Here is a 13230-nt window from a genome sequence, read left to right on the forward strand (position 1 = left end):
GTGGTCTGACAGCTGTTTCAGGTAAAGCTCTGGGGATATTTGGTGAAATGTTGCCGTCAACAGGGAAAAGTTTCGGCAACTGGGGCAAAATCTACACACTGCAGAAAATCTCCATCTTAACAAATCATTTCATTGTATTCAGGCGTAAAATCTTAGTGCTCTTAAAATAAAAAATAAAAAATTCTGCCAGTAGGATGAGGTGATTTCCAACGTAATTTAGTTTCCAACGTTTTGTCATTTCAAGACACGAGCTAAAGTATCTTAAAATAAATTTGATGACTCCACTTCAAGAGAATGTGACTTGATTCTGCAGTGGAAACCATGAAATTATCTCACCATATTGACAGATGATGTTTTTAAGATTTTACAGCTAAATATAAGATGAAATGACATTTCTTACAGTGTGTGCGTTACTACACTACAAAAAACTTAAGGAGTCGTCTAGTCTCATATTCAGTCTTCAGATCTTCTTGTTGTTAAACCAAGAGAAACATTCTGCAGTGAGGAGAGATAACTCCACTTGTCTCCAATGCAGCTTCACTTGTTTCAGGAGTTTTCTAGAACAGAGTGTCAGTCTGTTGAAAGCAGTCAGAATAAGGCAGATCACTGCACTGCTGTCAAGAAAATGACTCTTGATTCCAGGGTTCAAAATGAACACCGGCCAAGCGCCAAATGCGGGTAAATTTTGGGTTTGGCGGAAAAATAAAATGGGATCACCGGCCAGGTTTACAACACAGTATTCATGTGCTTAGACCGGTTGAGACTGATATGACGCTCACTGATCCGGAAACATCGCCAGTGTTAAATCAGCAAAAGAAAAAATGAAGATGAAGAGACAGACAATGAGAAAAGTCACGGAGGGGATTTCAGCTAGGTGGCATACATACATGAGCCCCGTGTGTGTGTGTGTGTGTGTGTGTGGCACTGTGTGTACTTTTGTGCCAAGCACTGGTGCTATGAGTACCAGAGTACCAAAAGTACTATGAGTTAAAGGTGCAACATGCAACATTTTTCATTGAAAAAGATATGAATAAAACCTGTATATTCAATGTTAACTTTTCTTCTTAAAGTGTCTCCTTAAAGTGAGGATAACATGAATTTGCATACTAAGAATTTAAGAACTAAGAAAGATAATCATTTTTTATAAAATTTGGCATGATGTAGTTTTATGGCTGGTAAATTTTCTGAGTTTACCTGCCATTGGCAGATGGGCCAAAAACTTAATTTTGGACCCTGCTTGATTCTACTAAATTCTTCAAACCAGTTGATTTGCATTGGAAACAAGTGAAATTATCTAACAACACTGGCAGATTTTTTCACTTGTTCTAAGACAATTACGGTTTTAGGACTCAATAATAGACTAAACGACTTGTTAAACTGAACATTTCTTACAGTGTGTGGATAACTTAGCAAACTATTAGGAACCAAATTCCAGCGAAGAGTTCCTGTCGGTCGTAACTCGACAGATTCATCCACTTCCTCTTAAAATGCCGCCTGTGAATCCTGACCTTTCCAACTTTATGAAAGAATATTCCGGAGAGAAGCAGCGGTCAGTCCTCCACTTTACCGCGCGCTCCCAGCAGGCGAAGTCAAGTAAAGGTTACCACTAGTGCGCGTTTGACATTTGTTAAAGCAGAGCCATAATGTTAAGCCAATACGACCTTGTGAATAATCTAAAGTTCAGCCGGTGTCAGTCTGGCCCAGCTGTTGCCGCCACCTCTGTTCCCGCACGCCTCGCCGACTCCCATCTACCGTCATCATTAACACCGCCATCATAATTAGGTGTAACCCGCTCGGCCGGGGGAGCGGCAGACACCCGGCTCATTCTAATCAGCCCAAATGTCAGAGTGAAGGACGCTGGGAGGCGGGAGGAGCCGAGCGTCTGGGAGCTGAGGAGGCGAGATCTGTTTATCCTGCTGATCATTAGACCGCCGCGGCCCTGAGGCCTCGGGGGGAGGGGTGGGGGCTGGGGAGGGGGCAGGTGGGTGTAGGTGAGATGGCGTGTCGTGACCCCTGTGCCCCCCGCCCCCCCCCCCCCTTCCTACTTCCCAAGGTGTCCTAAAAGACGGTCTAAGGTCATTTTCACACTTGGTCTGTTTGCTTGAGTCTGAACCGGAGTTCTATTGTTCCCCAGACCGGCTGCATCTGGTTTCACACTGTTAGAATCCTGCATCCTACGTTCAGTGGTGGAAGAAGTACTGAGATGTTTTACTGCAGTAAAAGCAGCAATACAACAATGTAAAGATACTCCATTACAAGTAAAAGTCCTGCATTCAAAATCTTACTTAAGTAAAAGTACATAAGTATTGGCAGCAAAATGTACTTAGAGTATCAAAGTAAACATACTCATTATGCAAACTGCCCCCATTTAGATTTTATTTATTTTTCATAAATTATTGGAATATTAATACTGATTTATTGACATACATGTACATGTAAGCAGCATTTTAAAGTTGTCAACATGAAGCTAATCTTAACAATTTAGCTATACTTTTGGGTAGTCTAATCTATAACAATGCTATTTTATAGTTATTTTATAAAGATGATCAAATGTTTTAAATATAAAATATTGATCTGAAAAGTAACTAGTAACTATAGCTGTGAAATAAATGTAATGGAGCAAAAAGTACAATATTTCCCTCTAAAATGTAGTGGAGTATAAGTACAAAGTAGCATCAAATGGAAATACTCAAGTAAAGTACAAGTACCTCAAAATTATACTTAAGTACAGTACTTGAGTAAATGTACTTAGTTACTTCCCACCACTGACTACGTTTTACCAATCGTACCACGATACGATTGGTAAAACATCTGTCATCAATCGAGTCCGTCCGATGCAGTTTATCGGTGAAAATGCCACAAATGGAGAACAACGTTCTCACGTTCTTTACAGTTATTTAGTTTATTTAGTGTCACAGCAGAGCGACTCTGAGCCTGAGAGCCTCACTGCCCTCCTGCTTCACGCCCCAGAAGCAGAAGGTGAACTGCTGCACAAAGCTTTCACATTAAGTTTTGACACAGACCGTACCTGGAGTCTGACTAAAACTAGAGGGTCTTAATGCTTGATTCTGAATTGCTGCTCATATCTGAGAGTAGCAACAAAAGACATTTTGTTTGCGGTGTGATTCTTCCAGTTTTGGCTGAACTGAGGCATCTCCTCCATCAAGTCGGCTTTCTCTCTGTTGTGTCTCATTGTCCTCCATGCTAACGCTGCTCAGATGAGCTGACAACATTATGACAATTGGCGCAGGTCAATGATGGACGATTTACTAATTGTCATGGCAACGCTGACAAACCCAAATTTGAGGGTTCAAATACAAGCTGCTTTCAGCGAGGCTGACTCCATCGAGGAACACTGTAGAATTGTGTGTTAGTTAATGAAGTGTAAATCTGTTGCAAGCAGCTAGAAACAGAGAGCAGCTGATGTAGCGGGGACTGCCCATTGTTCCGACGGCCCATTATTCCAAAACCCCAATAGTCAGAAAAATGTCCACCCATTGGACCGAAAGACCATTTGTCCGACAGCCCGTTATCCCGGAGGTGGTTGGGTTGAGGCATGGGGTCACTGAGGTTAGGCTTAGAGCAAGCTTACGGTCAAGGCTGTCAGAAGCCACGGTTTTGGATGGAGCCAGGCTTGGAGTTTTCAGACTATTGAGGTTTCGGAATAATGGGCCGTCAGAACAATGGCGTGGTACCGCAGCTTGTTGTGGTGTGGCTGTAGATCCATTCAGTAACGTTCTCAGTAAAAGTGAATAGTGTGATAAGGTGGATTTGTTTCCAAATGTAGGTTACTGTGACACAGTAAACTGTCTTGTCTTTAGCCCTAGTCTCTACTCCAAAACATGAAGAGTTGGAGCTTGAGAAGAGTCAGCTCAGTTAACCTGAACAAACTGTTAGCTAGCTAACTAGCCAGCAAACACACTGATGTTAATGTCAACATGCTAACGCTAGCTGCTACTAGAAACGTTAGCTAGTGTGCTAATCAGATGTGTTAACAACAAGACAGTGATGGTTAGCTGACCAGATGCTATGGTTAGCTAGCTAACAAGCTGACATTATCTAAACACTAAATCAATCAGATGGATCAGTGATGAAATGATCAGTTCAGTCAGAAACAAACCATATCTATTCCATACTGTTGGATTGACTGAGTCGTAAGTTTACAAATGCAATCAGCTGTTCACAGCTATATTTCCAAGATCTGACGACTTCCAACATGGCCGCCAGAGAGCATGTTACCTGAAAGCTATCCTCTCTACACATTGAGATCAGACTCCAGTCTGCTGCGGTTCGTGATGACGTCGGTGGTACCTGGAAATAGACACAAAGTGAGACCTCTCTGTTTGTCCCCCTCTCAGGTGTCCGGTCCCGGGTTGTGACGGACAGGGTCATGTGACGGGGAAGTACGCCTCGCACCGCAGCGCGTCCGGCTGCCCGCTGGCCGCCAAGCGGCAGAAGGACGGCTACGTCAACGGCTCGCAGTTCGTCTGGAAATCCGGCAAGACGGACGGCATGACCTGTCCGACCCCCGGCTGCGACGGGTCGGGACACGTCAGCGGGAGCTTCCTCACCCATCGCAGGTGGGCGGGGCTCTCTGCTAGACTGTATTCCTGCAGTGACATCACTATTTTTAACCTTTAATTATCCAGGAAAGGTTTGCTGAGCTTCAAGCTCTTTTTCACATTCATACAGTTCAACATGATTTCATAAAAAGTTGTGAAATGAGCAGGAACTCTGAAACTCAGATTTTTCATGATGTGGACACAAATTATGCGAAAATGATGTTCCTCCACCACAAACTGGATTCTGTGACAAAAACATGAACTGGACACGTCATTTTCAGCTAAAGGTCGGCTAACGATTCAGTTTAGGCAACTAAAACAAATCTGTTAAGGTTCAGGAAAGGCTTTTCATGGTTAAGACTTGAGAAATTTCCTTAGTACAAGCTGGGAATTGAACCCCAGTCTCATTGAAGGCAAACTCACTTTTGCAGTTGAACTGGATAGTTTGGAGTGTGTTTTCTCAACCGTTGTCTGTTGTCTGATTTTAACTGTGTGCATGTGTGTGTGTGTGTGTGTGTTGGCGTTATCCCAGTCTCTCCGGTTGTCCTCGTGCCACTTCTGCCATGAAGAAGGCCAGGATGAGCGGAGTCGAGATGCTGACAATCAAGCAAAGAGCAAGCAAAGGTAAAAGCTGTAAAAATATCCACCTGAACAAGTCATCTGATCTACTGCACAGTCTTATAATCTTATTATTATCAAAACAAGTGAAAGAAGAACTACCATTGTGGTGAGATAATTCCACTTGTTTCCAATAGAAATCAACTTGTTTCACAAATTTTCTTGAATCAAGTCATTTTCTTGATCCCAGTGCAGTGATCTGCCTTATTCTGCCCCGTTTCAACGTCCCAAATTCTTGAAAAAAAAGTGGAATTATTTCACCACATTGGCAGATTTTTTCACTTCTTGTATGGACAAAAAATGCAAGAGTGAAAAAGAGACTAAATGACTTGTTAAGATGGACATTTTTGCAGTTGTACAGAGAGTCTTACTCTTTTACTTGGGCAAGAAATTCCCATCTGAAACGCGTTGTGTTTGGCTCCAGGAATAGAGAACGATGAAGAAATCAAACAGCTGGATGAAGAAATCAAAGATCTGAACGAGTCCAACAATCAAGTGGAATCAGACATGATAAAACTGAGGACACAAGTAAGCTCTGTGTGTGTGTGTGTGTGTGTGTGTGTGTGTGTGTGTGTCTCCCTATTCACTCTCGCTCTCCACCCCACTCTTTACCATCTTGAAGACAGAATACATTGAGTTCACATTCTCTTTAAAGGAGAAGTGCTGATGTTCTGCTGACGTTCTGCTGATGTTCTCGCCTGTCAGATCACCACCATGGAGACCAACCTGAAGTCCATCGAGGAGGAGAACAAGGTGATCGAGCAGCAGAACGACTCCCTGCTGCACGAGCTGGCCAACCTCAGCCAGTCGCTCATCAACAGCTTAGCCAACATCCAGCTTCCACACATGGTGAGAGGAAGTGAACCTGCTGCCAGGCTGTGGGACGGCCGCTTCATGTTGCCAAGGTTTTATTTAGACGCAGAAGAAGAAACACGCTCAGTATTTTCAGTTATGATGGGCTCAGAAAGTTCTACCACAGGGCTTGAATTGAATTATGACGATAAAAACAACAGGTAACGCTTTTCCGGGTCCACAATTTCCTAATAATTTCCTAGAAAGGAACTGTTACAGTTTCCTGGAAAGAACCATGAAGTGATGTAGTTCTATAGAGTCTGGAGAGTCGATCAGATACTGAACATTTCTAAAAGAATTTCCTGGAAAGAACCGCAAATTATAAACTATTTATTGGAAAAATAATAGGCAGAGGTCAATAATCAGAAATCATTATTCATATAATTATATAATATAGTTATTTGTTGAATTCTTAATTAATTTTAGTTAATTTCTAAGTTATTTTCTATATAACTACCACATAATTTCATGGTTCTGTCTTGGTAACAACATTAGAAACTGGAGGAACTGACCAGCTACCACTGAACTCTTTCTCTATTTTCCCTGTAAGTAGAACAGAATTTCATGCTTCTTTCCAGGAAATCCAGTTCCAGTTCCTTTCTAGGACAATATTAGGAAATTGTGGATCCGGAAAATAAAGCGTTACCAATCGACAGAATCCAGTTTGGATTCTCTTACTGTGCATTCACACCAAAAGCCCTTTGCAAGGGGGCGGGGCATTCAAGCAGCGCATTGAATGCCCATTCAGTGCAGACGTCAAGCTCAGTTGTACCCAGAGGAATTTTCCCAATATCAACTGGGTACAACCGAACCAATCAATATCAATATCAGTTTGTAGTAGAGTTGTTCAGCAGTGACAGCTGTGACAAGCACACTGCAGTTAAATTTAAATTGCATTGAAAATTTCTGCCAATGCGGTGAGATAACTCCACTTGTTTCCAGTGCTGTTTCTCGTGTTTCAGGAATTTTCTAGAATCAAGTGTCAACAAGGCAGATCACTGGACTAGCATCAAGAAAACGACACTTGATTCAAGAAAAATCTCGAAACAAGTTGATTTGCATTTGGGAAAAAAGGATTTAAGACTCAGTACTGGATGAAATGATTTGTTAAGATTGTGTTGTGTGTGATGTTTTCGCCTCTTGTGCCTGTAGAAGAACTTCACTACAAAAATCACAAGCTTGGCAAGGGATTTTCTTTTGGTATCTAAACTTATCATCAGCCTTCCTCAAGATACTTTCAGTCAATTTCTCTCACTGCTCTGGCAGATCATTCTGCTGGTTTCAATCAATTTCCCCTGCTTCATGTCGATAGTTATTACTTAATTTATTGGACTTTATTAGACTTATTTCAAGAAATAATCACAAAACAAGGAAGTAAATCTCAGAACAAGAAACTCAAGACAGTTTAAGCAAATGTCTGCAAACAAGTCACATTACCTGAAAAAAGGTAAATTTATCGAAACCATCCAAATTTCCTGGCAGCGCAGTGAGATAATTGGACTAAAAATATCCTGGAACAAACTTGTTACAAAAGTGTCCTGATACAAAATATAATCCCTTGTCAGTTTTGTCTGTTTTTTGAGTGACTGCTGTTTTTGCGCCATATGGAGCCGCTGACTTCCTGTCTGGTCTGATCAGCTGATGTTTGTCTGTCTGGTATCTGATGTGGTGATTTGTTAACTAGGAAGCCCATTGAGGACATAAATTCATACATTTTATTTACGCTGTTTTCCTGTGATAACGAGTGAATTTTCTTAGTTTTCTCCCGATATCGAGTTATTTATCTCATTATCTTAAGAAAACACATTTTGCTTTCCCAGGATAATGAGAACATTTTCTGCTTGTTAACATCCTAAAGGAAAGCAAATTATTCAAAACCCTAATGTTGCAGTCGGACCTGTTAGTGTTCAGGATATTCAGTCAGTCAACATGGCATCATGAGGAACAATAGAACTTAAAGCTGCACTAAGCGATTTTCTGACCACTAGACGGTGACAGAAACCGCAACACATTTGTAAATGAAGCACAGCAAAGCTGCTAGACTATGGAGGCCCCTAAGGACATAAAGGCTAACAGCTAAGCTAAGTGTTCCTACTGAGAAGTCTCACCAGCTACCAGTCTCACTTTGACAGATCTTTCTCCTGCTGAAGGTTACATGTCCCATAATGAAGTGAAGAGGCAGGTAGCAAGTTTACTAGATTAACAAGTTTACTAGTTTAACAAGTTTAATAGTTTAACAAATTCACTGGTTTAACAAATTTACTAGATTAACAAGTTTACTAGTTTAACAAGTTTACTAGATTAACAAGTTTACTAGTTTAACAAGTATACTAGTTTAAACGTTTACTAGATTAACAAGTTTAATAGTTTAACAAATTCACTAGTTTAACAAATTTACTGGTTTAACAAATTTACTAGATTAACAAATTTACTAGTTTAACAAATTCACTGGTTTAACAAATTCACTGGTTTAACAAATTTACTAGATTAACAAGTTTACTCGCTCGCTTCATCGATTACACCATTACGAGAATATTTTTTCAGAAACGGAAGGGGGAGAGCGCCACTTTTAAACAGCGAGGGAGGAGACGAGCTAGTTTTAAAAAAATTTTAAAGCTGCTGAATGGAGCGGGAGGAGCTTCGAGTCGGTCCGAGTTTTGACAACAAGCTTCAGAAAAGAGGTGAAAACAGCAACACAGCTGGATATTGGTTTATATCATTATGTCTCAATTAAATCTCCGCATAGCACACATTCATTTCAGGATTGGTTATAGGGTCTGAAATGGCTTATTGCGATATAACTCAATATCTCAAGAAAACATATTAACTCATTATCACAGGAAAACGGCATAAATAAAATATGCAATATGTGTCCTCGAGCTTCTGTTGTTACCTGCTTTATTTTAAATGTTAAATTTGAGCTGATCTGAGACTAGCCTGCAGCGCTGTGTCGGTTGAACATCCTGTCATGAATCTGATCCAGGGAGACGTTCAGTCTTCACTCAGGTCCTCATCTGCTTCTTTCTGTTTGCCACCTGTTTTCCCAGCAGTCCATGTGCTTCTGTGCTTACAACGCCTCACAGAGTTTCACATAAAGACGACCGAATACGCCCCCGATCCTTTTGGTTTCTTAAGTTTGAGTGAAAACCTCATGGCTGTTTTGACGTCATGTTGTCTTGGTTCAGTCACGGCTCTTGTGTAGAAAGAAGACTGGGGCTAATTGGATAATCTCCTAACCGCTACGAACCAGAGTTGCTTGATAACTGGACTCTCTGCCGCTGAATATGGCTTCCTGTCCTCCTTCCATTCATGTGCGGGACCACTTCATATCACACTGTGAAAAAATGTCTGCCTCAACAAGTCATTTGATCTCATCTTCGCCCTGTAGCTCTTATTTCTCCTCCAGCGGAGTGAGACAGCGTCACTCGTCTCCGATGCAACATCTTGAAATAAGGCCGATCGCTCCAGCTTGTTTCAAGATAATCAATTGACGTCACTCGATTATACCTGAAACAAGTTGATTTGCGTTGGAAACAGGTGAAATTTCCTCATTCCAGTTGGTAGAGTTTTTTTTCCTCTCCGGTGAGATTTAGAAACTGAATCCAAGGCTCCGTTCACACTGCAGGCCTCCAGCTCAGCTCCAAACTGCTGCTCATATCTGATTTGTTTGGATGACTGTTCATATCTATTGTAGGATGTAACGCACATCCCATAATAACATGAACTGCTGGCAATGTGAGAAAGACACATGGGCATAACAAAAGACGTCGAATCTGTTTTTGTGTCCAACACATTTCGGTTACAGTATGAGCTGAATTGAGGTGTCAAAGTTTGTCTTTCTCTCCATTGTTGTATCTCATTGTCCTCGTCGTTGTTGTCATGGCAACACAGACAAATTCCAATTTGAGCATTTAAACGCAAGTTGCATGTAGGTCGCATGCCTCGGGATTCAATTTTGTAGGACATATCCATGTAGTCCAAATCTGAATTGAAAAATTGCTGTTCACTCTGATTAGAAAACATCAGATCTGAGTCACATGGGAGGAAAACTTTCAGCTGCAGTGTGAACGGAGCCAAAGATTAAATGACTTGCGAAGGCGGACGTAGTTTTTTTTCGGTGCAGCGTATGAAGCCTTGTGTCTAGCGGGCTAATAGACTTCTCCTCTCCTGTAGAGACCGCTGCCACAGAAAGAGGCTCCAGTAAAGCATAACTGCTGTTTACAGATGCCTCCCAGAGTAAGAGATCCATTTATCCTTTATCCAATTATCCTTCTCTTCTGCACTGTCATCTCCTCCCAGCCTCTCCCTGCCTCCTGAGCCCACTGTGCTGTCTGCACATCACAACTGTCCATGTATTGCTTTGTTCTACAGTACGACTCAGTAATGTTAATAATGACGCTAACAGTAACTAACGTACCGGGTCCAGTTCCAGACAAAACTGTCTGACGTAGTCTCTAGTCTTTTAGCGAATTTCTTTTTGTTTGTTGCCAAAAGGCAAATGACATCAAATCATGGATATTTGAGAAATTAAAAATTATATTTTATTTCATTCGCATTTGACCAAAGGTATCTGGAACTGGCCACCGGTACGTTACATATCTAGACCTTTTTTCTTAAGAAATATTTAAATGCTAAATGCGACATAATTTTAGGTTAGTTGGAAAACACTGAAAACATTTCCTGGCTTCTGAAACAAATTCAAAAACTGAATTGACTTACTGATTTAAAGCAAATTCAGACAATGAACCAAAAGTAACGGATTTACCAATCGATAGGAAATATTAAATTACAACTCAAGTCACAGTTCCAGCTGTCACAGATTGTAGTTTCAGTTGTACAAACTTTGAGGCGGAGCTGCTCTGCGGGAAGAAAAAATCTCATTGGCTGAATTAAACCTCAGTGGGCGGAGCCAAAGAACCACCGTTTTTCGGAGCACAAGTTAGCTAACTGGCAAATTTGAATGGCAAAGAAAGAACTGTGGTATATAATTGGCGATGATTTATTTTTTTCATTCCTTCATGTCCATGGCATCATGATGTTGAAGGTCAGCATCTAGCTAACTAGCTTACCTAGCTAGCTAAAGGCTAGTATGGCTAGTTTGAACTTGAAAGTCAGCTAGCTAAATAGCTAACCTAGATAACTTAGTATGGATAGATAGTATGGATGGTTTTTTTTCAGTTGGCAGCAGAGCACTAGGCATCATATTAGCTTCCTCCTCTCTTAACTTTCTTGTCTTTTTCACTGAGCTTCAGTCTGATGTTACTTAGCCAGAAAAACTGTGTTCTTTGGCTCCGCCCACTGAGGTTTAACTCAACCAATCAGATTATTTCTGCCTCCAGGAAATGTTTGCAGAAGTAAAGCTCCAGTCTCCTAGCTGTTGATGCTCCAGTAGAAGTCTATCTGTTCTGGTTTCCTCCACTTCTGCTCCTCACATTTCTCTCACGTCCGTCCATAAACTTCCCATTAGTTTTTAACATCCTGATTTTGTCTCCATTTGCTAAACATTAACCTTTCATCGTCCGTCTGCGTCGGCTAACCATCCCTCTGACTCTGCATGGTTTGGAGTTGCATTGCGTAGATCTTTGCAGGCTGAGACGTCTAGATGTTGTCAGATCTGTAAAAGCAGAGGATTTCAGTGACAGTTTGTGTAACGAGCCATGCTTTCCTGCTGATGTTTCCCTCCTTAGTGCCCCCCCTTCTGTCTTTCCAACCTTCCCCCCATCGTTTCGTCGAAAATTTACCAATCACCTATAGATAAGAACGGCGATGATGCAGCAAAAAGGCAATGCCTACAAAGTGCGGTACAAGTGCAAAACCTCTTTCAATTTCTGTGACCAAAACAATAAATCAACATTATATTGTCCGTGTTCTAATAATTGATGTGAAATATATGGTGTAAATAATTTGTTAACTTTTCACAGTCATCAAACAACAGCAGGATCATTAAAATGTTTTTTCTTTAAGTCTTAAAATGCTAACATGACTCCTCTCTTGTACGGAAGTTTGCTAGCTTGTTAACATTTTTTTACTTCCAGATAATTAAATTATAAAGAGTCGAAGCAGAAGTGCAGGCCGAAGCCTTCCTGTGGTTGACTAGCAGCTAAGTGGCTAACGCAATTTTCCATTGACAAAGTATTCTGTCTTCTGCATCTAAACAAAGCAATGAAAGGCATTAAGGTTCACCTCTCGACAAACTGCAGCATAAACTGTTAGACGATTTGTACGTTTCTGTTATTTTAGGTGTAGAAATATCCAGAAAAGACTTTGTGATGATGGAGAACTACATCGTAGAATTAACTAACAGTTGACAGTCTCAACAGGTTCTCAACTGTTCAGATGCAGTTTGGATTCACTCAATCTCGGAACCCATTGTCTATCGGTCTGACGACGATTAGACTCTGGGGGCGACAGCCAATATTTTGGGGTTTCCGGTGTAGCCGGCGGACATCCAGGCCAAGACTTCCTCTTCCGTGCGCTGTCATTCTTTACAGTCCGATTAGCAACTTGAGATGTGAGAATGGAGTCGGAGTTGAGAGACGACGTCTAAGACCGATACTTTTTGTAGGTGTTTTAGGTCCAGACGACATTTCGGCTAATCTCTATAAACAGATATCTGCATATGAGACAACTCTCAACTCCAACTCCATTCTCGCGTCTCAAGTTGCTAATCGGACTGTAAACAATGACCGGCGCACGGAAGAGGAAGTCTTGGCCCGGATGTCCGCTGGCTGCACCGGAAACCCAGAAATATTGGCCGTCTCCCCCAGAGTCTATTTGTCATCAGATCGATAGATGATAGGTTCCGAGATTGGGATTCACTAAAGTCTGAGTTCAGCCTCATGAGGAACTGACCACATTTTGTCACTGGAGCTGTGAAGCTGCAGCTAGCTAGCTAGCTACCGGAGCTTGTTCCCTTTGCAGGAGATGGAACATTCCAGGTAGCTAAAAGCCTGCTGGGTAATATAGTTTGGCAAATGTTTGGCTAAAATTTTAAAAAAATTTAAAAATTTTGTCGATCATCTAACCCTAACCCTAAATAATACTGAATGGATTTTTGTGAAATTAAGCGAGATGTGTTGATGCTTCCTACAAGATATTTCAAAATCAAAGGGGTGACGGAAATAACGTCAACTTCAGATCAGGTTATGGACAATTAACAACACCATATACATTTAACATAAATTATAAAAACACAGAA

The 13230-nt window shown here is 41.2% G+C and overlaps 1 protein-coding gene across 1 annotated transcript in view; it reads left to right on the top strand.

The window, feature by feature from the left end:
- The window catches only part of LOC139657093 (myelin transcription factor 1-like protein), a gene marked incomplete at its 5' end in the record, with an annotated part of 35857 nt that overhangs the window by 22332 nt on the left and 295 nt on the right, over positions 1 to 13230 (top strand). Inside the window, 5 exons of the mRNA XM_071534805.1 lie at positions 4359 to 4580; positions 5095 to 5186; positions 5605 to 5708; positions 5886 to 5933; positions 10206 to 10268. Of these exons, the coding sequence (XP_071390906.1) occupies positions 4359 to 4580; positions 5095 to 5186; positions 5605 to 5708; positions 5886 to 5933; positions 10206 to 10268 (529 nt within the window). The remainder of the gene's footprint in view (positions 1 to 4358; positions 4581 to 5094; positions 5187 to 5604; positions 5709 to 5885; positions 5934 to 10205; positions 10269 to 13230) is intronic.

This window comes from Centroberyx affinis, unplaced genomic scaffold (assembly GCF_046629955.1).
Source record: "Centroberyx affinis isolate AG114_WGS23_722 - 3 ecotype Tasmania unplaced genomic scaffold, CSIRO-AGI_Caff_v1 ptg002629l_1, whole genome shotgun sequence".
NCBI classification, from domain to species: Eukaryota; Metazoa; Chordata; class Actinopteri; order Beryciformes; family Berycidae; genus Centroberyx; species Centroberyx affinis.